At 45.8% G+C, this 20,758-nt stretch overlaps 3 protein-coding genes across 3 annotated transcripts in view; all 3 read right to left on the bottom strand.

Annotated features, from left to right (window-relative positions):
* LOC117502386 (cilia- and flagella-associated protein 69-like) overlaps positions 1-6,395 on the bottom strand; it is a 39,131-nt gene extending 32,736 nt beyond the window's left edge. The window contains 13 exon segments of the mRNA XM_034161415.1: positions 1,241-1,359; positions 1,476-1,591; positions 1,670-1,834; positions 2,672-2,903; positions 3,275-3,396; positions 3,489-3,537; positions 3,617-3,740; positions 4,141-4,318; positions 4,461-4,519; positions 4,521-4,611; positions 5,850-5,981; positions 6,119-6,195; positions 6,274-6,395. Coding sequence (XP_034017306.1) covers positions 1,241-1,359; positions 1,476-1,591; positions 1,670-1,834; positions 2,672-2,903; positions 3,275-3,396; positions 3,489-3,537; positions 3,617-3,740; positions 4,141-4,318; positions 4,461-4,519; positions 4,521-4,611; positions 5,850-5,981; positions 6,119-6,195; positions 6,274-6,395 — 1,586 coding nt within the window.
* Positions 6,396-10,732: 4,337 nt separating this feature from the next.
* LOC117502287 (cilia- and flagella-associated protein 69-like) lies at positions 10,733-11,694 on the bottom strand (the record flags this gene model as incomplete). The annotated part of the gene is made up of 3 exons (XM_034161335.1): positions 10,733-10,873; positions 10,958-11,044; positions 11,506-11,694. Coding segments are annotated over 3 exons (417 nt in total), but the record flags the coding sequence as incomplete, so codon positions are not given.
* Positions 11,695-11,833: 139 nt separating this feature from the next.
* LOC117502385 (cilia- and flagella-associated protein 69-like) overlaps positions 11,834-20,758 on the bottom strand; it is a 49,085-nt gene continuing 40,160 nt past the window's right edge. Inside the window, 1 exon segment of the mRNA XM_034161414.1 lies at positions 11,834-11,958. Coding sequence (XP_034017305.1) covers positions 11,834-11,958 — 125 coding nt within the window.

Genomic DNA, 20,758 nt, shown 5'->3' with positions numbered 1-20,758 from the left:
ATAAATGAAATTGATTTGATTTGATTTAAACAAGATCAGATTCTTGCACAGGGCCACATATCAGGATGGATCTGAAAGTGAGACAGTCTCAATAAGCAGATGTGAGCACTTCTTTCACCTAGTGATCCAGACCCCTCCTTTACTACGTTTATTATGTCACGTACTGAGGTGACCCCCGTACCAAAATTGTATATTAAATATCTTCACATGCGTGATCTATCTGCGCATGCACAAAAGCTGGTGGAGTTGGGGCACTAATGGACAGATGATGTCACATTTTCACAGAGTGTTACACTAAGCAGAAGGATTTTCCCGGTTTACAGACAAATATACTGCATTTGAACCGAGTTTGGTACTCTGACAGCATGAAGTTATATTTCCTCACTCAAACAGCTCCCCTGCATCTCCTAGCTTAGATAGAGAGAAAGAGAGAGTGAGACACAGAGAGAGAAAGAGAGAGAGGGACAGAAAGAGAGACACAGAGAGAACATCTATTTCTTCCAGACATGGATCTTCGCTTACTGTGTTAGTACTTTCTCCGCTTGCTGGACTTTTAACCAACAGAACACCAGAATGAACCATGGAACAGCCGCAGGAAAAATAAAAGACATGCAGAGGACAAAATGGCAAACAAACATGCAGATTTTCCGATTTTCAGATTTTTGAACACGCATAAAAGTTTCTGACGAACTTGGCGGACATCAGCTGACAAGGAGTGCATTTTGCAAATCGAAAAAGAACTTTTGTCAAAAATGAACATGAACGTATAGAATCAATAAATGGACTGCATTTATATAGCGCTTTTCCATCTGCAACAGACGCTCAAAGCGCTTTACAATTATGCCTCACATTCACCCCGATGTCAGGGTGCTGCCATACAAGGCGCTCACTACACACCGGGAGCAATAGGGGATTAAAGGCCTTGCCCAAGGGCCCTTAGTGATTTTCCAGTCAGGCGGGGATTTGAACGGAGGATCTTCTGGTCTCAAGCCCAACACCTTAACCACTAAACCATCACCTCCCCCAATCAGTTCCTCATGTGTTTTGATGATCCATCACACAATATCTGTAACAGAACATCAGATGTATTTCTGGTCCATTTTCTCTCTAACTGTGGCATTCAGAAAAGCGACAGGCAAAGATGATTTGGTGGATGTGTCTGTAGTTGTAAAATCTGTTAAATGAAACATCTGCATGTTCAGTAAATCAGTTCATTAAAGTGAGATTGATCCATACTGACCACACACAGTCAACGGTGGACAGGATGAGCCTGTTGTGTCCAAGGCCGCTGTAGAACTTATCAGAACCTTTCCTCAGGAAATGAATGACCATCTCAACTCCATCTGACCCAAACAGTTCCTGCCGTACAATGTAAGGGCACAATTATCCATCAAATGGCATCAATATAAAAGTCACAAGGAACATCATTCCATCATTCAGGTTGAATTAGACTTTTGTCTTTCTGACAGCTGGACCTTTCTGTGTGTGTCATCCTCACACAGCTCGGACAGAATCAGCTGAATATCTGACTTCATCTCCACCATGACCTCGTTCTCCTCATCAGGACTTGCTTCCATCTGCATCAGAATTCCTGAGAGAAATTAGATTGGATGTTGTTCCAAACATGTGAAAAATAAAATCACAGTTGGAGTTTCTGGGTTCCATTTACCCACAAGCTGACTTATGATTCCTTGATCACAGAGGTCCTGATTGACCGAATCATGAGCCTGAGACGTCACAGATCTTAACACTCGAATACAATGTCGCATCTGAGCCTTCTTACTGACTCTTCCTCCAGCGCCATGGAAGCTGTGATCCTCGCCAAAGTATGTGTCTAGAACAGCACAGACAGTAATGTCAGTGGAAATAATTCCACTTGTCTGTAGACTAAAAAGATCATTTTTACCATGAAAGCATATGCTTTTACATGTAAACATTTTAGGAAGGTGATAACTTATTACAAAATGATGATACAAAACTGTTTTCTGTTTAGAAAAAAAAACCAAACAGTTCTGGTGGTCCATCAGAAAACTGGGATTGCTACATGTTATTAATTCTGACTTAAGTGCAATCAATTACTAATCCTTAAAAAATAAAGTCACAATTTGCATGGATATTTGTGAACACAATGGAAATGAATTAAAAAAAAGTCACAAGAAATAATTTGGTGACTTAATAACACTTAGACCGTCTAATTACGATGGTTCACCTGCTTCGCGGAAGTTGAGTAAGTTGAGTAAGTCATGGCATTTACTCAGTAATGACTGAGCTGAAATTACTGAAAAAGATCCATTCAAATTATTGCATTCACTTTGTTAAAGTTGAGTCAGTGGGTGTTCTTTTTTAAGAGTGTAAAACCCACAGCTGAATTTATCTGCAGATTTCTGTGGTTCTGAGTTAATGTTCTGCACTATCCAGACAACAACATGAATCTGTGCACAAATCTCCATTTGGACACTTTTCTCAGCTCTGATTGGTTATTTGAAAGCGATGAGACAAACATTGTAACTGGACAACAGCACAATCAACATCTGATTTATGTTCCAACTGATCTGGTACTTTAGATTTTTGAAACATAAAGTCCTTGTGAGTTTGCATTAGTTATTATCATATCTGTTGGGAAACATGACTGTGATGTTTGAGTTTGGCACTCTGATACAACAGTTCTCACCTCGCCCGATGCACCAGTCCAGCAGGAGTAGGAGACACGAGTTTCCCTGATAGTACACATACTCGTCCAGTAAAAGAGGTGCGAGTGTTGTCAGGACAACCAGTGCCTGGAGCTGCAGCTCCTCGTGGTGCACAGAGGACCAGTGACGTACGGTGTCCCGGCCCTCAGAGGAGGTCGCCTGTAGCTTCGTGAGCATCAGTAGAGACAGCATCACTCGTTCCTCTTTGAAAAGCTTCAAGAGGGAGACAAAATCACCCCAAGGATAAATCAGTTTCTTTCAAGAATTTACACAACAACCAGGTGAGGCTGCACAGTAAATTTTGCAGTATAAAATAAAATATACTCTGCCGGGATAACATTTAGTCCCAGTCCAAACAGAGTTAAATATACTCTATCAGTGTTAAATTAATTCTAGCACAGTGTAAAATCAACTCTGTCATGCTGTGAATGACTCTTATTGGAGTTGAAAACTTGATTTGACAAGACGGTAGAGCTGATTTCACACTAAAATAGAGTGTATTTCTATTAGGACCAAGACCAAATGTTATCCTGGCAGAGTATATTTTATATTTTATACTGCAGAATTTACTGTGTGGTTCTGACCTTCAGTGCCGAACTATCCTTGGACAGAGACACCAGCAGGTTCAGAAGCAGCTTCTTCATTTTAAAGTCTTCGTTATTGTAGGTTAGTTGGAGGTTGCGGACCAAAGGATTGTGACTTTTCACTAAAACCCATACGAAAGAGAAACAGAAAACTGCTGCAGGAGTAATCACAAGTAAACAAGTAAAATTTAATGTATACAGGAAAATTCCTCACACTCTGGAAATGTGACGTAAACCATGAGCTGCTTGGCAAATAATCTCTCCTGAAAATGGGAAACATGACATCAGATTATCTATGGTTGCACATCTTACTTAGCCAAGTATCACCGGCCCTGTACTCACAATCAGCAGAGATTTGGGATTGTCAGCAATAAGTGTTGTGATCAGAAGCAGATCGTTTCTGAGCTGGAGATCAGCGGGACAGAAACTGTTCTGCAGCTGGTAAAAAAATGCCTCTTTCAGAGAGCTGTGACACAAAAACACACATTAGTTTAAAATGGAGAGGTCTAACATTTACTGATAAAAATAACCTCACAAAATGGTTCAAACTTATAATACTGAAAATGCATGGAAAATATTTTGTTGCTGATATGGATGCGTTTAGAGTTTGCAAAATCTTATTTACTTCACAGTTACACAAAAGTCTTTATTTGTACACATAACTCAACTGAACTCAGAATCATCATCCTCCAAATTATTGGACCTGTGAATTTGAAATATGTTCAGAAATCAATGCAAATGAACCAATTATTTTTAAAATATATTTTTCACTGTATGAAACCAAGTTTCTTGTTGTTATTCATTAACATTCTACTGATTGTTGTGATTATAGACATTTATATATTTAAGTGTGCTTGAATCCGTACAGGATGCACTCCATGCTGCCGAGCTGAGCTGTGACCTTCTCCTTGCTGCTCCTCTCCAGCAGGTTCAGGAGGATCTCAGTGGAGTGCAGCAGGATCTGACCGGACGGATCTACTTCATTCATATGAAGACAGATTGTCTCTGCTCCCTGAACGTTCAGCATTAACTCACAGTTCACATCTGTGGTTGTAAAATAAAATCTGGTAATGAGTAAAACACTGACACAAGGACGGTCTGAATCGATGGTCTGATTGTTATACGTAATGAAGTGATTTGTGGAGGTCATGCGCAGTCCCTTCCTCTATTAAATCTACTGACTGACCGGAGGAGCTGGAGAGGAGCTGAAGTGTCTGGAGGAGCTGCAGCTTAATGGCTGGCTGCCTCTACAGCAGCCATGGAGAGGAGTAGTATCTGAGCCAAACCGCTGCGCTCTAGGAGCTGCAGCTTGTAGCTCGGACAAGTCGGCTGGAGCACTGCAGAAACAACACAAATGTAAATACACAAAAATGTCATTCAGTCTAATTTAAATGACACTGTTTACAACCCCAGTTCCAATGAAGTTGGGACGTTGTGTAAAATGTAAATAAAAACAGAATACAATGATTTGCAAATCCTCTTCAACCTATATTCAATTGAATACACCACAAAGACAAGATATTTAATGTTCAAATTGCTAAACTTTATTGTTTTTGTGCAAATATTTGCTCATTTTGAAATGGATGCCTGCAACATGTTTCAAAAAAGCTGGGATAATGGTATGTTTACCACTGTGTTACATCACCTTTCCTTCTAACAACACTTAATAAGTGTTTGGGAACTGAGGACACTAATTGTTGAAGCTTTGTAGGTGGAATTCTTTCCCATTTTTGCTTGATGTATGACTTCAGTTGTTCAACAGTCCAGGGTCTCCATTGTCGTATTTTGCACTTCATAATGCGCCACACATTTTCAATGGGTGACAAATCTGGACTGCAGGCAGGCCAGTCTAGTACCCGCAGTCTTTTACTATGAAACCACTCTGTTGTAACACGTGCAGAAAGTGGCTTGGCAATGTCTTGCTGAAATAAGCAGGGACGTCTCTGCACTGATTCTCTGAATCTTCTGCTTATATTATGGACTGTAGATGATGGAATCCCTAAATTCCTTGCAAATGAACGTTGAGAAACATTGTTTAAACTGCTGGACTATTTTTTCACGCAGTTGTTCACAAAGTGGTGATCCTCGCCCCATCTTTGCTTGTGAATGGCTGAGCCTTTTGGGGATGCTCCTTTTATACTCAATCGTGACACTCACCTTTTTCCAATTAACCTGTTCACCTGTGGAATGTTCCAAAAATGTGTTCTTTAAGCACTGTTGCCCCTGTCCCAGCTTTTTTGAAATGTGTTGCAGGCATCCATTTCAAAATGAGCAGATATTTGCACAAAAACAAAAAAGTCTATCAGTTTCAACATTAAATATCTTGTCTCTGTGGTGTATTCAATTGAATATAAGTTGAAGAGGATTTGCAAATCATTGTATTCTGTTTTATTTACATTTCAATTGGAATTGGGGTTGTAGTAGAAAAGAATGAGGAGAACATAAAAAGTGACCTAAAAAGAAATCTATCAGCGAGTATAATTTTTAAAAACCATAGCAGGCACAGAGCAAGAAAGAAATAAAAAAGAAAGAAAGGCAGAGTGATATTATGACAAAAACCATGAGAATGACTCACTTGGAGAAGGTGCAGAATGTGTGCTGTTCCGCTGTGTGTCGACTGGACAGTCTGTAGCGCAGCTGTAAAACGATTTCACACATTCAATAACCTGCTGTCTGACTTCAATGTGTGGCACCCTCATCAGATACCCTGAACGAATAAAAAGAGCAGTGATTTAACTCCAGCAGGAAGTCTCGAGTGCACAGACCTCTTTTAAAATGATCATGATGATAGTTACAGTGTGAGAATGTTTTATGTATAAATCTGTAAAAAGCAAAATTGTGCACCGAGGTCAGAGATGAACTCTGTGACATTCTGGGCGTAACTCAGTTCATCAGACACCTTTTCCTTCAGAAAGGGAAGCCTGCACACAGGACAGCAGGTCACCAGCAACGCCGTGAGGACAAAAACTGTTTCCTTTACAGTGCGCCAGGTACCTTACCTGCAAATCCTCAGCAGGTCACATAAGAAGGGCACATATTCAGGATGATCTGCCACTTTCTCTGCACAGATGTTGAGTATTTTGGTGATGTCTGGCAGCTCTCTCAAAAGCTTTAATGTCATTTAAGGAGTGAAACAGCAGCAGCAGAGAATTCTTACAGATACCATTCATCACTGTGCTGAAATGTTCCATCCGGTTTAAAGAGTGCTGTTTAAATGCTGTTTAAAGGATCTTAAAATAATCTGAGACCATCCAAAAAACTAAAGCAACCCCCTTTTAGTCACGTTACAGTCAATTTAAGACATGTCTTTTTTTCAGAACCATTTAAAACCACCGAGCCCTGTGAGAATGTCTGATTTAAAGCACTGTAAAGGTGTAAACTTAATGCAGTTTGAAAGCAGTTAAAATAAATCCTAATTAGTGATCTCAAACAAAACAAAAAAGTGACTCTGCTGCACCTTTGCAAAGCTGGAAAAAGTTAAAACAGGCATGTTTATTTTCTTAATTCATGATCCAAAGGTCCAAACAGATGTGACTAACTGACTTTATTCTTCTCTCTCTCTCTCTCTCTCTCTCTCTCTCTATATAATATATATGTGTGTGTGTGTGTGTGTGTATATTATCTCAATAGGCAGAAAAACATCTATATATTTAAAGAGTGCATGCATGCGTGATTTTATTTACTAAGTACAATGTAAGTACATAATATAAATGTAAATATGTTAAAAATACATGGGTGACACAAAAAAGTGAAAACACTTATTTCTATTGTGGCCCATTTAAAAATCAAATGACAATATAGAAGTAAAAAAAAAAATAAAATAGTAGTAAATAATAATAACTAGCGTGTTGCCAGTGGGAATCCACGGGCTCTAGATTGGGTAGTGTTTATAAAATAGGTAGCTGACATTTTTCAAGGGTGGTATTAAATTGTGCAAAGTTTCTATAATTCATCCTTGACCGTGAATTCATAAGCAGACCAAACTGCAAATGTCAACTCTCCCCAGTTTCTACATGATCAAAGCCTTACACATGAACGAACACACGCATACACACACACAGAGGCCACTTGGCTATTATAATATAGATAAGGGTTGAATTCTTCTAAAAACTGTTGGTCTAAGGTCCTTAAAAGATTCTGGACCCACACACCATTCCAAATCATTATAGAAATGGTACAATTCATATATATATATATATATATATCAAATCAAATCAATTTTATTTATATAGCGCCAAATCACAACAAACAGTTGCCCCAAGGCACTTTATATTGTAAGGCAAAAGCCATACAATAATTACAGAAAAACCCCAACGGTCAAAATGACCCCCTATGAGCAAGCACTTGGCGACAGTGGTAAGGAAAAACTCCCTTTTAACAGGAAGAAACCTCCAGCAGAACCAGGCTCAGGAGGGGCAGTCTTCTGCTGGGACTGGTTGGGGCTGAGGGGAGAGAATCAGGAAAAAGACATGCTGTGGAAGAGAGCAGAGATCAATCACTAATGATTAAAAGCAGAGTGGTGCATACAGAGCAAAAAGAGGTGAATAAAAAGAAACACTTGGTGCATCATGGGAAACCCCCCAGCAGTCTAAGTCTATAGCAGCATAACTAAGGGATGGTTCAGGGTCACCTGATCCAGCCCTAACTATAAGCTTTTTCAAAAAGGAAAGTTTTAAGCTTAATCTTAAAAGTAGAGAGGGTGTCTGTCTCCCTGATCCGAATTGGGAGCTGGTTCCACAGGAGAGGAGCCTGAAAGCTGAAGGCTCTGCCTCCCATTCTACTCTTACAAACCCTAGGAACAAGTAAGCCTGCAGTCTGAGAGCGAAGCGCTCTATTGGGGTGATATGGTACTATAAGGTCCCTAACATAAGATGGGACCTGATTATTCAAAACCTTATAAGTAAGAAGAAGAATTTTAAATTCAATTCTGGAATTAACAGGGAGCCAATGAAGAGAGGCCAATATGGGTGAAATATGCTCTCTCCTTCTAGTCCCCGTCAGTACTCTAGCTGCAGCATTTTGAATTAACTGAAGGCTTTTCAGGGAACTTTTAGGACAACCTGATAATGAATTACAGTAGTCCAGCCTAGAAGAAATAAATGCATGAATTAGCTTTTCAGCATCACTCTGAGACAAGACCCTACTGATGATGTGTTGTTTCAATAGTAATCCTGCTCAGTACGAGAGGAACCGCAGATTCAGCCATTTGGTGTATGTGCTTGGCTGAGGAGCCAATGGTGCGAAGCTACCATCTGTGGGATTATGACTGAACGCCTCTAAGTCAGAATCCTGCCTAGACAAAGCGATACCGAAGCGCCGTGGATTTTTGGTTGGCCCCTGATAGCTCCCCATGTGCGGTTATTTTCACCAGCTGCAACTGATCCACAACTTGAATTCTGCCTTCCAGAACAGCTATTTATATAATCCTATGAATCATCTACCTGTTGTCACATGTACAGAAGGGCTGGATTGTCATTCCTACGCTCATATTCTTATATTTAATAAAAAAAAAAAAAAATATAAGCACGATGGCTGCTGCTGCTTCTGCCGCTGTATTCAAGTACCGTCGGAAATTACATGACATTGTTGCTCAAATTCAGCAGTTGATTGTGGCAGGAGCATGGTTTTCATTTTATTTTTGGTAAAATAATTGTATCTACACAAAAGATTAATTCTGGCCTACAGTATATAAGGTGCCTGAGCCCAGTGAAGCAGACCCCCCCCCCCCCCCCCCCACCCAGATAAAAAAAAAACAAAACAAAACAAACAGGCTGAGTTTGCCCTGTAATTTCCGACGGTACTTGAACGCAGCAGCAGCAGCAGCAGCAACAGCGCTCACAAACCGGCTTCTGTACTGTATGAAAACATTCAGCTGGTCGAACAAAAGTCAAACTAAACGCTAACGTTGCAAAACTAAGCAAATGATAAGAAACCGTCAAGAACAACAGCAAAACGAAATCCGGACAAATTGAGGTTTTTGGCGGCATTCATTCAAATTTTTCAACAGTTTAAACATCCTGACAAAGCACCAGCTGCAGGAATGAAGCTGCATGAAGGTTAAACGATGTCAACAAAAGTCAACCAAAGTCCAGATTTCTTGTTTCGTTTGGGCTTTGTTGCCCTTCGGTGGGCTTCGTTGCCCAAGATTATGTATGGGAATATTTTAACTACTTTGTGTTGTCACTCAGCATGGACGGTTTGGCTATGAGGAACTATAAAAGCACCGAAACCTATCAATACTACCCGACAAGTAGTACGACCATAATGCCAAGATTACGTAACGTTAAATACGTACGGTGTTTTTCATGCACTGCTTGGCTGTATCAAACACCAGGAAATGAGTAAATTAGATAGCAGCTAACGCTACAAACACAGCTTACCTGTTTGTCTCACTGGCATCCGCCATGGCTTCTTCAACTGAGCGTTGTAGCCCAACCATTCCAACCATTTGTCTGGGTAAGGATACAGTGATGTGGGTTTTTCTCCACAAAATGAAAAGAACAGACATAGGGACGTTTGGGTGGATTTTTCAAATTCAGCGCCTTTAGCCAGCACTGGAGACCCTCGTCTTTCGATGGAGGAGGGCACAAGTTAAATGCTGGTCCACAGCACTCAGATCTCTCCTTTCAATCCAACCACCGTCTCTGCCACAAGGGTCCTACGGCGATGGGATCGAACCCCAGACTACTCGCACTAAAGACCAGAACTCTACCAGGTCAGCCAAAGGGGAATTCCCCATTAGCCAAGCTAGCCTGAATGTCTTTTCAATCCGGACTTCATCTTACTACATAATTCCCCAACATTTTTTACTTTATCCCGAAGTCACAGGTGCATTTAAGCATGTTCTATGGCTACCCACATCCTGCCGACAACGCCAATTGTGACCGTAGGACCTTTGTGGCCGGGACAGCGGTGGGATCGAACCCCGGACTGCTCGCACTAAAGACCAGAACTCTACCAGGTCAGCCATAGGGGAATTCCCCTTTGCCTCAAGGAGCTCCTATCCTCACATGTCATGAGCTTTGGGTAATGAGTGAAAGAATAAGATCATGGATACAACTGGTGGAAATGCTGCTGCTTCTTCGCATCGAAAGGACCCACTTGAAGTGGTTCGGACATCTGGCGAGGATGCCCCCTGGTCATTTCCCTAGGGAGGTCTTACAAGCAGCACGTCCAACTGGAAGGAGGCCCTGGGGAAGACTCAGGACACGCTGGAGAGATTATATTTCCCAGATGGCTTAGGAATGCCTTGGGATCTCCCGGGAAGCTTTACAGGACTTTGCTGAGGATAGGGAAGTGTGGAATGAGCTGCTTGCACTGCTGTCACTGTGACCCAGACCCACATAAGTGGCTGAAAATGAATGAATGAATTTAGTGACTGCGTGTGTGTGTGTGTGTGTGTGTGTGTGTGTGTGTGTGTGTGTGTGTGTGTGTGTGTGTGGTGTGTGTTGTGTGTGTGTGTGTGTGTGTGTGTGTGTGTGTGTGTGAGAGAGAGACCTCTGCAGTGTGTGTGACCTCTGGAGGATGGAATGCAGCGCCTTTGTCCTTTGATTTTTCTCTGGATGATTCCATGTGTTTCTCACGCTGCTCTTTTACTTCCTGCATAGAATACAGTCAAATAAATTCCTTGTCGGTTAGAGGGCGGCTTCTGATTATGTGTGAAGAGGTAAAAAAAAATCTAACCTTTAGAATGTTGTAATTTGAAGTCTTGGCGACATAAAGTTCCCACGACTTTGCTGTGAGTTCCTGTTGTTTCCAGTGAGACTTTATCTGTGAGACAAAGACGCCAGAGGACAGACAGTTCATGTTTTAAGACCATCTATCTGCTGATGGAGATAACAGTGAGGAAAAGTTTGCAGAGAAACTTTAAATGCACTTAAAAAAAACAAAAACTATGAAATAACAGGATCTGCATCAGAAACTGGCCGTGTTTTCCCTAACTGGGTGTGAACAACATTTCATGAGGTAATCTCTGGAATCACACCAAAAATAAATCACATGACTTCATTTTATCTGATGACATCATTCATATCTTCTGGGAGTGACAAAAGCAGATCTCTGACAGCTTTTCAGATATTTTTAAAGAATTATTCTTCTGTTTTTAACCCTGCTGGCTGGGTGTATTGACTTAGAGAAATACTCCAGATGCTTGTGAGTAAAACAGCAGCTGTAAGTAACTCACCCTGTTTCTAACAACACTTTAACATAATTTTCTGGTGAATTCTTTGTACCTCGGTGTAGAGGAGCTGGTCCTCCTTGGCGTCCTCCTCTTGCTGCTGCTTCAGGATGCTGTTCTGCTCCGCTACCGTCCTGCTGGCTGTGTCCTCTGTAGTCGAACAGATGGCACTCAGAGCCTCCTCGTCTGGGCTGACCGGCCTCACTCCGTCCAGACTCAGCTCCCTCCTGACCTCCTCCCACACTCACCAGCCTACAGTGTTGCAACACAAGCCTGTTCCTGAGTTTTTAACACTGACAGGTGTTCAGTGGGGTTCTGTGCTTGCTCAGCCTCATTATTATTATTATTATTATTATATTATTATATTATTATTATTATTATTATCAGTCACTGACAGACACCTTATGAATGAACAGCAAATAAATTATTACCTTAAAATCCAGATATCTCCTGACAATGCTCAGGGTCACATAATCGGTTGTTGACAATCCTGGAAGGTGCAGAAAACCTGATGTCGCAAAAGTAAAAACAATATTATAATTTACAGTTTTTGTGAATGCATGACTGTCATTTTATTATAGAGTCCACTGAGGACTATTATGACTAATCAGTTGTAGCAGTAACCTACAGATGTGTCAGAAAGTATTAAAATGCCACAGTGTCCCAGAGAACAAAGACAATGTCATACTACATCCAAAAGTGTACCTATTGCTTAGCCTGTTTCTAATTTGTTTTCTCTGACTTAGAACTGTCTAAAAAGTGAACTCTCGGTTTAGAGCCGCTTAAAATCAGGATGTTTGTAATGTCAGGTCTGGGAGCGTGTGCTGTGTCACCACAACCACCACACCACAGAATAGCCCGAGGTGCAAGATAGCGACCATCAGGCAGAGGACCGGTCATGTGAAACACTGGCATCCCCTTGACCTTCTCCATCTGCTGAGATCCTCACACTGTTGGAAACTGACCTGGCAATTTTCTCCCAGATGGAGTGCTGGCTTGAACGAAGCTCTTCTAATTAATATAAGGTTGTAACTGTAACTTTCTTACTTCTGGTGGCTGCAAGTATGGTCCCAACCCACCCCCCGGCAGGCCACATGTATTGCGGATAGTGGGGGGCCACACACGCGTAATTCACACACACGGCACGTGTTGCTGCGGGGGGAGCTGACACTCTCGCATGCCACGTGTGTTGCATTTTTGCAACGCCACAAATTTCACATCTAGCATAAAAGTGATCGTCTGCTCACAGTTTTCATGCTGATAGTGCGAATGGCCACACATTTTAAGTGTCAAGCAAGCCGTGTTGTTCATGTGTCACCTGGAATTTGGCCGACATCTGCCAAGATATCGAATGGGCTCTCACAGGGCACTCTTTGTCTTTCAGCCGCTGGTGTGTGCAAATAATTGTAGCGACAGGTGTACAAGGCGTTGGAGGCAGCTCAGATTTTTCATGAATGGCATGCAATTCCTCCGTTGTGTGCTAGTCGGCTTCAATCGTGTTATGTGTGAAGGGGCCCTTAGATATGACTGGTTTATGTGAAACCTGGCTTAAACCTACGGCTGTCCTCCCCTTAAATGAAGCCTGTCCACCAGCGTACATATTTAGTCACGTCCCTCATGATACGAAGCAGGTGGGGTGTTGCTCTAATTTATAAATCTGGGTTTAGTTTACTAGCTGTTGGGGGTCTAAAGTATAATTTGTTTGACAATCTGACTCTCCACTCTGCCCAGGATACTACATATAACCAATGTCAGAAGAATAAAAAAAAAATCACCATATTTTGTCACCATATATAGGCCCCCGGGCCCATATTCTGAATTCTTAGATGAATTTGGTGAGTTTATGTCTAACTTGGCAACTCGTGCAAATATTCTGATTGTTGGTGACTTCAACATTCATATGAATAAGCCTGCTGACCCCCTCTGAAAATCATTTATGGACATTATGGATGTATTAGAATTCCAGCAATGGATTCAGGGTTCGACACACACTAGTGGAAATACCCTGGATTTGGTCCTCGTGCACAGTATCGCTGTCACAAATATTGACATCATGCCTCTTGTGTCAGTGTTCTCTGATCACTCACTTATTAAGTTTACATTGCAGTGCATTGCAGTAAGACAGGAAACGGGCCCGTATGCTCGGTGCATCTCAAAGTCCTCTCAAAGAGCTCCTAACTTAGTCTGAAATATCCTGGCAAGGTCTCCCAGCCTAAGAGAGACCCAAGAGGTGTCTGAGAGCAACTCTGGGCAAGGAGTTGACAGAAACTCCTATGTTAGTGAGGAGGCGGAGTTGACCCTGTTGCTAGGTATGACATGGTCCTGTAAAAGCTGTGATTGGTTGTCACAGAAAGGGAAGAGGAAATAATAAAATAAAAATGCACTCTGTGCTCCTACATATGAATGAACAGTAAAATCATCCGATCATATAACTGCATTAAGAAATGCATAATCATGAAAATAATTTAATGTCATGATGATAATACTCAGCATAATTAATTTGGAGCGATCGCCGGGCCGGTCGCTAAACCTGTAAATTCTTGTGCTGCAATGCATTATGGGATTTCTGGGTTTTGGGGTTTTAAATGTTGTTATTATGGATCATGTTAGTTTAACAGTATTGTTAGTGTTACTGATTTATTGTGTTTTTGTAGCTCAATTGGTTTAGTGACTTAAATGTCACTATGTTGTCACCATAAGTGAAAAGTGTATCGTGTTTCATGTTGCCCCTTCACGGCTGTGTTGTTTTATCTGAAAAATAAGAGTGCCTCTTAGTGGCAGAGTGCCAAAAAAACACAGTTCACCACAAAATGAATTGTTACACACCTTGAAGATGTTTGAATGTATCTCATCTACATATTAAAAGTGTGTGTAAGTTTATTAAGTTCAATGTAAGTACGAGGTCTATTAGATAATAAACCGACCCTTTTATTTTTTTTTTAACTATATGGATTCAATGACGTGCGATTACACCAATCATGCTTGAACCCTCGTGCGCATGCGTGAGTTTTTTCACATGTCGGTGACGTCATTTCCCTGTGGGCAGGCCTTGAGTGAGATGTGGTCCAGCCCTCTCGGCTGAGTTCCTTTGTTTCACACGCTGCTCAAGACGGCGCGCGTTGCTTTATCAAAATTTTTTCTGGACCTGTGAGGAATATCCGAGTGGACACTATTCGAGAAATTAAGCTGGTTTTCGGTGAAAAGTTTAACGGCTGATGAGAGATTATGGGGTGTTTCTGTCGGTGTGAGGACTTCCCACGGAGCGGGACGTCCTGCAGCGCTTCCAGGCGCCGTCGTCGGCCTGTTTCGACCTGAAAACATCCTAATTTAAGGCTTAATTCACCCAGGACGTCGTGAGAGAACAGAGAAGATTCAGAAGAGGCCGGCATGAGGACTTTATGCGGACATTCCACTGTTTAAGGACATTTTTTAATGAAAGACGTGCGCGCAAATTCGCAGAGTCGTTTGTGTGACGACTCGGCAAATCTGTGTGCGCCGCGACAGGAAAAACACCTCCGTGTTGAAAACCATTTGTAAAATTCAGGCGGTTTTTGATGGCTTTCAACAAGTGAGTAACTGAGAAATTGTTTAACAGGTTGGGCATGTTCCAACTTGCCCGTTAAGGTTTCCAACGGAGGTGTTTTTCCTGTCGCGACCCCCCGCGGTCGGGTCCGGCCCAACATGCGACTCTGCCCGCACGTTCTTTCATTACAAAATGTCCGTTAACAATGGAATGTCCGAATAAACTCCTCATGCCGACTTCTTCTGAAAGTTCTCTGTTCTCTGACGACTTACTGGGTCAACAGAGCCTGAAATGTGGAAGTTTTCAACTTGAAACGGCGAGACGCTGCCGCCTCGAAGCGCAGATCGCCGTCAGGCGCCATGGGCCGTCCTTACGGCGACACTACCAGACCAAAATCTCTCATGGTGTCCACTCAGTTGTGCCTTACAGGTTTGAAAAAATTTTGATCAAACAAAGCAGCAGTCTCTGAGCCATTCCTAAACAATGAAAAAACGACGAGAGGGTGGGCCACTCCTCACTCAAAGACTGCCCACAGGCAAATGACGTAACTGACAGGTGTGAAAAAACTCTGGCATGCCCACGAGGGTTCAAGCATGTCTGATGTAATCACACGTGATTCAAATCCATATGGTTTTTGAAAAAAATAAGGTCGGATACTTTTCTAATAGACCGTTGTTGTGTGGGCCGCCAGAAGAGGAGGTACTGGTGGCCCACCACCAGAGGGCGCCCTGCCTGAAGTGCGGGCTTCAGGCACGAGAGGGCGCTGCCGCCACGGACACAGACGGGAGTGACAGCTGTCACTCATTATTTCCTGACAGCTGTCACTCATTCATGCTTCATCATCTCACTCCATAAAACCCAGACGTCATCTCCACCTCATCGCCGAGATATCGTACTTCTATGGAGGTAACCTTCTCAGCCTGCAGATTCAGATAAGTGGTTACACAGCCGCTGCACGAGTGTGGTTAGAGGTGGAGGTGGCATTCCCACTGTTGTTGTTACGGGGTGTACACACACCCACACTTGACTGTCTTTGCTCTTCGCCAGCAGTACCAGATCCAACAGTCGGGGACGGTGATCACCTGGGAATTCGGGACTTGGCGGCTCCAGTATTCACCGGGTTCGGTGGCGGCGGAAATCGTGTGGTTCTGGCTCTTCTCAGGACAGACGTCTTCTATCCTCGAGCCTGCCCACACGTCACCTTGTGGACTGACTGTTATCAGATTCTGAGATTGTCTGTATATTCGTTGTGCACCTTCACAACATTAAATTGTTACTTTTTGGCTCATCTATTGATCGTTCATTTGCGCCCCCTGTTGTGGGTCCATGTCACTACACTTTCCCCAACAGGATATCTCGGCCAGCGTCATGGAGGGGCGTCACCCATCTGTTGGACAGCCAATGGAAGAGCAGGGTGCACAGGCGTCTGCAGGAGGCGTGCTCGGTGAGTTGCAGCAAATCCTCACCGCCTTTACCGCTCGGCTGGATTTGATGTCCGAGCAAAACATCATCCTTAATCGCAGGATGGAGGCTCTCACCGCACAGGTGGAAGCGTGCGATCAGAGCGCTGCTGCGGCTCCTCTTCCTGCCGACCCGGTGCCGGATATCAACATTCCACTGGTCGTTCAACGAACCCCCCCACCATCCCCTGAAGCATACATAAGTCCCCCAGAGCCGTACGGGGGTTGTGTGGACACGTGCGCGGACTTTCTGATGCAGTGTTCGCTCGTCTTTGCACAATGACCCGTGATGTACACGTCTGACGCCAGCAAGGTGGCTTATGTTATTAACTTGCTTCGGGGTAAGGCACGCGCCTGGGCTACGGCGCTCTGGGAACAGAACTCACGGTTTTTATCAGCATACACTGGGTTTGTGAGGGAGTTCAGAACAGTGTTTGACCACCCTAACAGAGGAGAGACCACTTCAACATGCTGCTGTCAATGCGACAGGGGCGCCGGTGCGCAGCCGAATATGCAGTCGACGTCCGCATCGCGGCTGCGAGGTCCGGCTGGAATAACGTTGCGCTCCACGCCGCCTTCATAAACGGACTGTCAACGGTCCTGAAGGAGCATCTGGTAGCTAAGGAAGAACCGCGGGATTTACATGGGCTTATCGATCTCGTTATACGGTTAGACAATCGGTTGGAGGAACGCCGTCGGGAGTGAGGCGAAGGACGTGGCCAGCTACGCGCCGTCCCTCCCTTCCGGGTTCGAAAAGGTTCCGCCCTCCCCACGCTCCACAGCCGCAGCGCTCCGTGGGGCAACAGCTCCCCCTGCTGACGTTGCTAGGGAAACGCACAGGGCCAAAATGAGAACAGATGACAGAATGAGGAGGCTGGTCCGCGGGAGTGTTTCTCTGCAGCTCAAAAGAGCACATACAGAAAAACTGCCCCAAATGGCCACAACGACAACAACCGCCCTTAGAGACTGGGCTAAGGGGGGGTCATAACATTCACGTGGGACACACACATATTGCCACACGACTCCAGTTACAATCCTGAGCGGGGATTTAACCCTTCAAGCCCCAGCACTGGTGGACACGGGGTCAGAAGGGAATCTGCTAGACAGCAGATGGGCAAGGGAGGTAGGGCTCCCTCTGGTGGCGCTTCCTTTGCCATTGCAGGTGCGGGCACTAGATGGCACCCTCCTCCCTTTAATCACACACAAGACACAACCAGTAACTCTGGTGGTGTCTGGAAACCATCGGAAGGAGATCGAGTTTTTTGTAACTCCTTCTACCGCCCGCGTGATTTTGGGCTTCCCATGGATGCTGAAACACAATCCCCGGATTGATTGGCCGTCTGGAGTAGTGGTTCAGTGGAGCGAAACCTGCCATCGGGTGTGTTAGGATCCTCGGTTCCTCCCGGTTTACATGCTAAGGAGGAGGTCAAAGTCCTTCCCAATCTGACAGCAGTGCCGGTTGAGTACCACGATCTTGCTGACGTCTTCAGCAAGGATCTGGCACTCACCCTTCCCCCGCACCGTCCGTACGATTGTGCCATTGATTTGGTTCCGGGCGTTGAGTTCCCGTCCAGCAGGCTGTACAACCTCTCACGACCTGAGCGCGAATCAATGGAGACGTACATCCGGGACTCGTTAGCTGCCGGGCTGATCCGGAACTCCACCTCCCCGATGGGTGCAGGTTTCTTTTTTGTGGGCAAGAAAGATGGCGGACTCCGTCCATGCATTGATTACAGGGGGCTGAATGAGATTACGGTTCGCAACCGATACCCGTTGCCGTTGTTAGATTCTGTGTTCACCCCCCTGCATGGAGCCAAAATCTTTACTAAGCTGGATCTTAGGAATGCGTATCACCTGGTTCGGATCCGGAAGGGAGACGAATGGAAGACGGCATTTAACACCCCTTAGGTCACTTTGAGTACCTGGTCATGCCGTTCGGCCTCACCAACGCCCCCGCGACGTTCCAAGCCTTGGTTAATGACGTCTTGCGGGACTTCCTGCACCGATTCGTCTTCGTATATCTGGACGATATTCTCATCTTTTCTCCGGATCCTGAGACCCATGTCCAGCAGTACGTCAGGTCCTGCAGCGGTTGTTAGAGAACCGACTGTTTGTGAAGGGCGAGAAGTGCGAGTTTCACCGCACGTCTTTGTCCTTCCTGGGGTTTATCATCTCCTCTAACTCCGTCGCCCCTGATCCGGCCAAGGTTGCGACGGTGAGAGATTGGCCCCAACCAACAAGCCGCAGGAAGCTGCAACAGTTCCTCGGCTTCGCTAATTTCTATAGGAGGTTCATTAAGGGCTACAGTCAGGTAGTTAGCCCCCTGACAGCCCTGACCTCTCCAAAAGTCCCCTTCACCTGGTCGGATCGGTGCGAAGCCGCGTTCAAGGAGTTGAAACGACGGTTCTACTGCGCCAGTTTTGGTGCAGCCCGACCCTAGCCGCCAGTTCGTGGTTGAAGTGGATGCCTCTGACTCAGGGATAGGAGCCGTGCTATCCCAGAGCGGAGAGACCGATAAGGTTCTTCACCCGTGTGCCTACTTTTCTCGCAGGTTGACCCGGCTGAACGGAACTATGACGTCGGCAATCGAGAACTCCTTGCGGTGAAAGAGGCTCTTGAGGAGTGGAGACACCTGTTGGAGGGAGCGTCTGTGCCATTTGCGGTTTCACTGACCATCGGAACCTGGAGTATATCAGGACCGCCAAGCGGCTGAACCCCAGGCAAGCCCGCTGGTCACTGTTCTTCGGGCGTTTTGACTTCCGGATCACCTATCGCCCGGGACCAAGAACCAGAGGTCGGATGCCTTGTCCCGGGTACACGAAGAGGAGGTCAAAACTGCGCTGTCGGATCCACCGGAGCCCATCCTGCCTGAGTCCACTATCGTGGCCACCCTCACCGGGTGGAGAAGATCGTCCGGGAGGCCCTGGCACAAGCCCGGACCCGGGAACTGGACCAAAAGACAAACTATACGTCCCACCAGAGGCCAGGGCTGCGGTCTTAGACTTCTGTCACGGTTCCAAGCTCGCCTGTCATCCGGGGTGCGAAGGACCGTGGCAGTTGTCCGGCAGCGCTTCTGGTGGGCGTCTACGGAGGCCGACGTCCGGGAGTACATCCAGGCCTGCACCACCTCTGCCAGGGGCAAGGCTGACCACAGGAAGTCCCAAGGTCTGCTCCAACCGCTTCCTGTGCCTCATCGCCCCTGGTCCCACATCGGCCTGGATTTTGTCACGGGTCTCCCACCGTCCCAGGGCAACACCACCATCCTCACGATAGTGGACCGATTCTCCAAGGCGGCCCGCTTCGTGGCCCTCCCGAAGCTCCCTACGGCCCAGGAGACAGCGGACCTCCTGGTCCACCACGTCGTCCGTCTGCATGGGATCCCTACTGACGTAGTCTCGGATCGTGGTCCCAGTTTTCCTCTCACGTCTGGAGGAGTTTCTGCAGGGAACTGGGGGCCACCGTGAGCCTCTCGTCCGGGTACCATCCACAGACGAACGGACAGGCAGAGCGGGCCAACCAGGAGTTGGAACAGACCCTCCGCTGTGTGACATCCGCGCACCCGACGGCCTGGAGCAACCACCTGGCCTGGATCGAGTATGCGCATAACAGCCAGGTGTCTTCTGCTACCGGCCTCTCCCCATTTGAGGTGTGTTTGGGGTACCAGCCCCCATTATTTCCCGTGGTGGAGGGAGGGTCGGTGTGCCCTCGGTCCGGGCCCACCTTCGAGGTGCCGTCGGGTGTGGCGCACCGCCCGTTCTGCCTTTGGAGGCCCGGACGAGGGCCAAGACCCATGCAGACCGCCGCGGTCCCCGGCCCCTGCATACCAGCCCGGCAGGAGGTGTGTTGTCGACGAAGGACATCCCGCTTCAGGTACAGTCACCGAAACTGATGGACAGGTTCATCGGACCCTTCCGCATCCTCAAGGTCCTTAGCCCTGCCGCAGTGAAGCTCCAGCTCCCAGCTTCACTGCGGATCCACCCGGTGTTCCACATCTCCAAAATCAAACCGCACCACACCTCACTCCTCTGTGCTCCCGGTCCGGCGCCGCCTCCTGCCCGGATCATTGACGGGAGCCGGCTTGGACAGTGCGCCGGCTCCTGGACGTCCGTCGAATGGGCCGGGGGTTCCAATATCTGGTGGACTGGGAGGGGTATGGACCCGAAGAACGCTCCTGCGTGAAGAGGAGCTTCATCCTGGATCCGGCCCTCCTGGCCGATTTCTACTGTCGACACCCCAATAAGCCTGGTTGGGCGCCAGAGGCGCCCGTTGAGGGGGGGGTCCTGTTGTGTGGGCCGCCAGAAGAGGAGGTACTGCTGGCCCACCAC

The sequence above is a fragment of the Thalassophryne amazonica genome, chromosome 20, assembly GCF_902500255.1.
Source record: "Thalassophryne amazonica chromosome 20, fThaAma1.1, whole genome shotgun sequence".
In the NCBI taxonomy this organism is placed as follows: domain Eukaryota; kingdom Metazoa; phylum Chordata; class Actinopteri; order Batrachoidiformes; family Batrachoididae; genus Thalassophryne; species Thalassophryne amazonica.
Note: the sequence above shows the minus strand (reverse complement) of the source record. Positions and strands in the feature narration are given on the sequence as shown.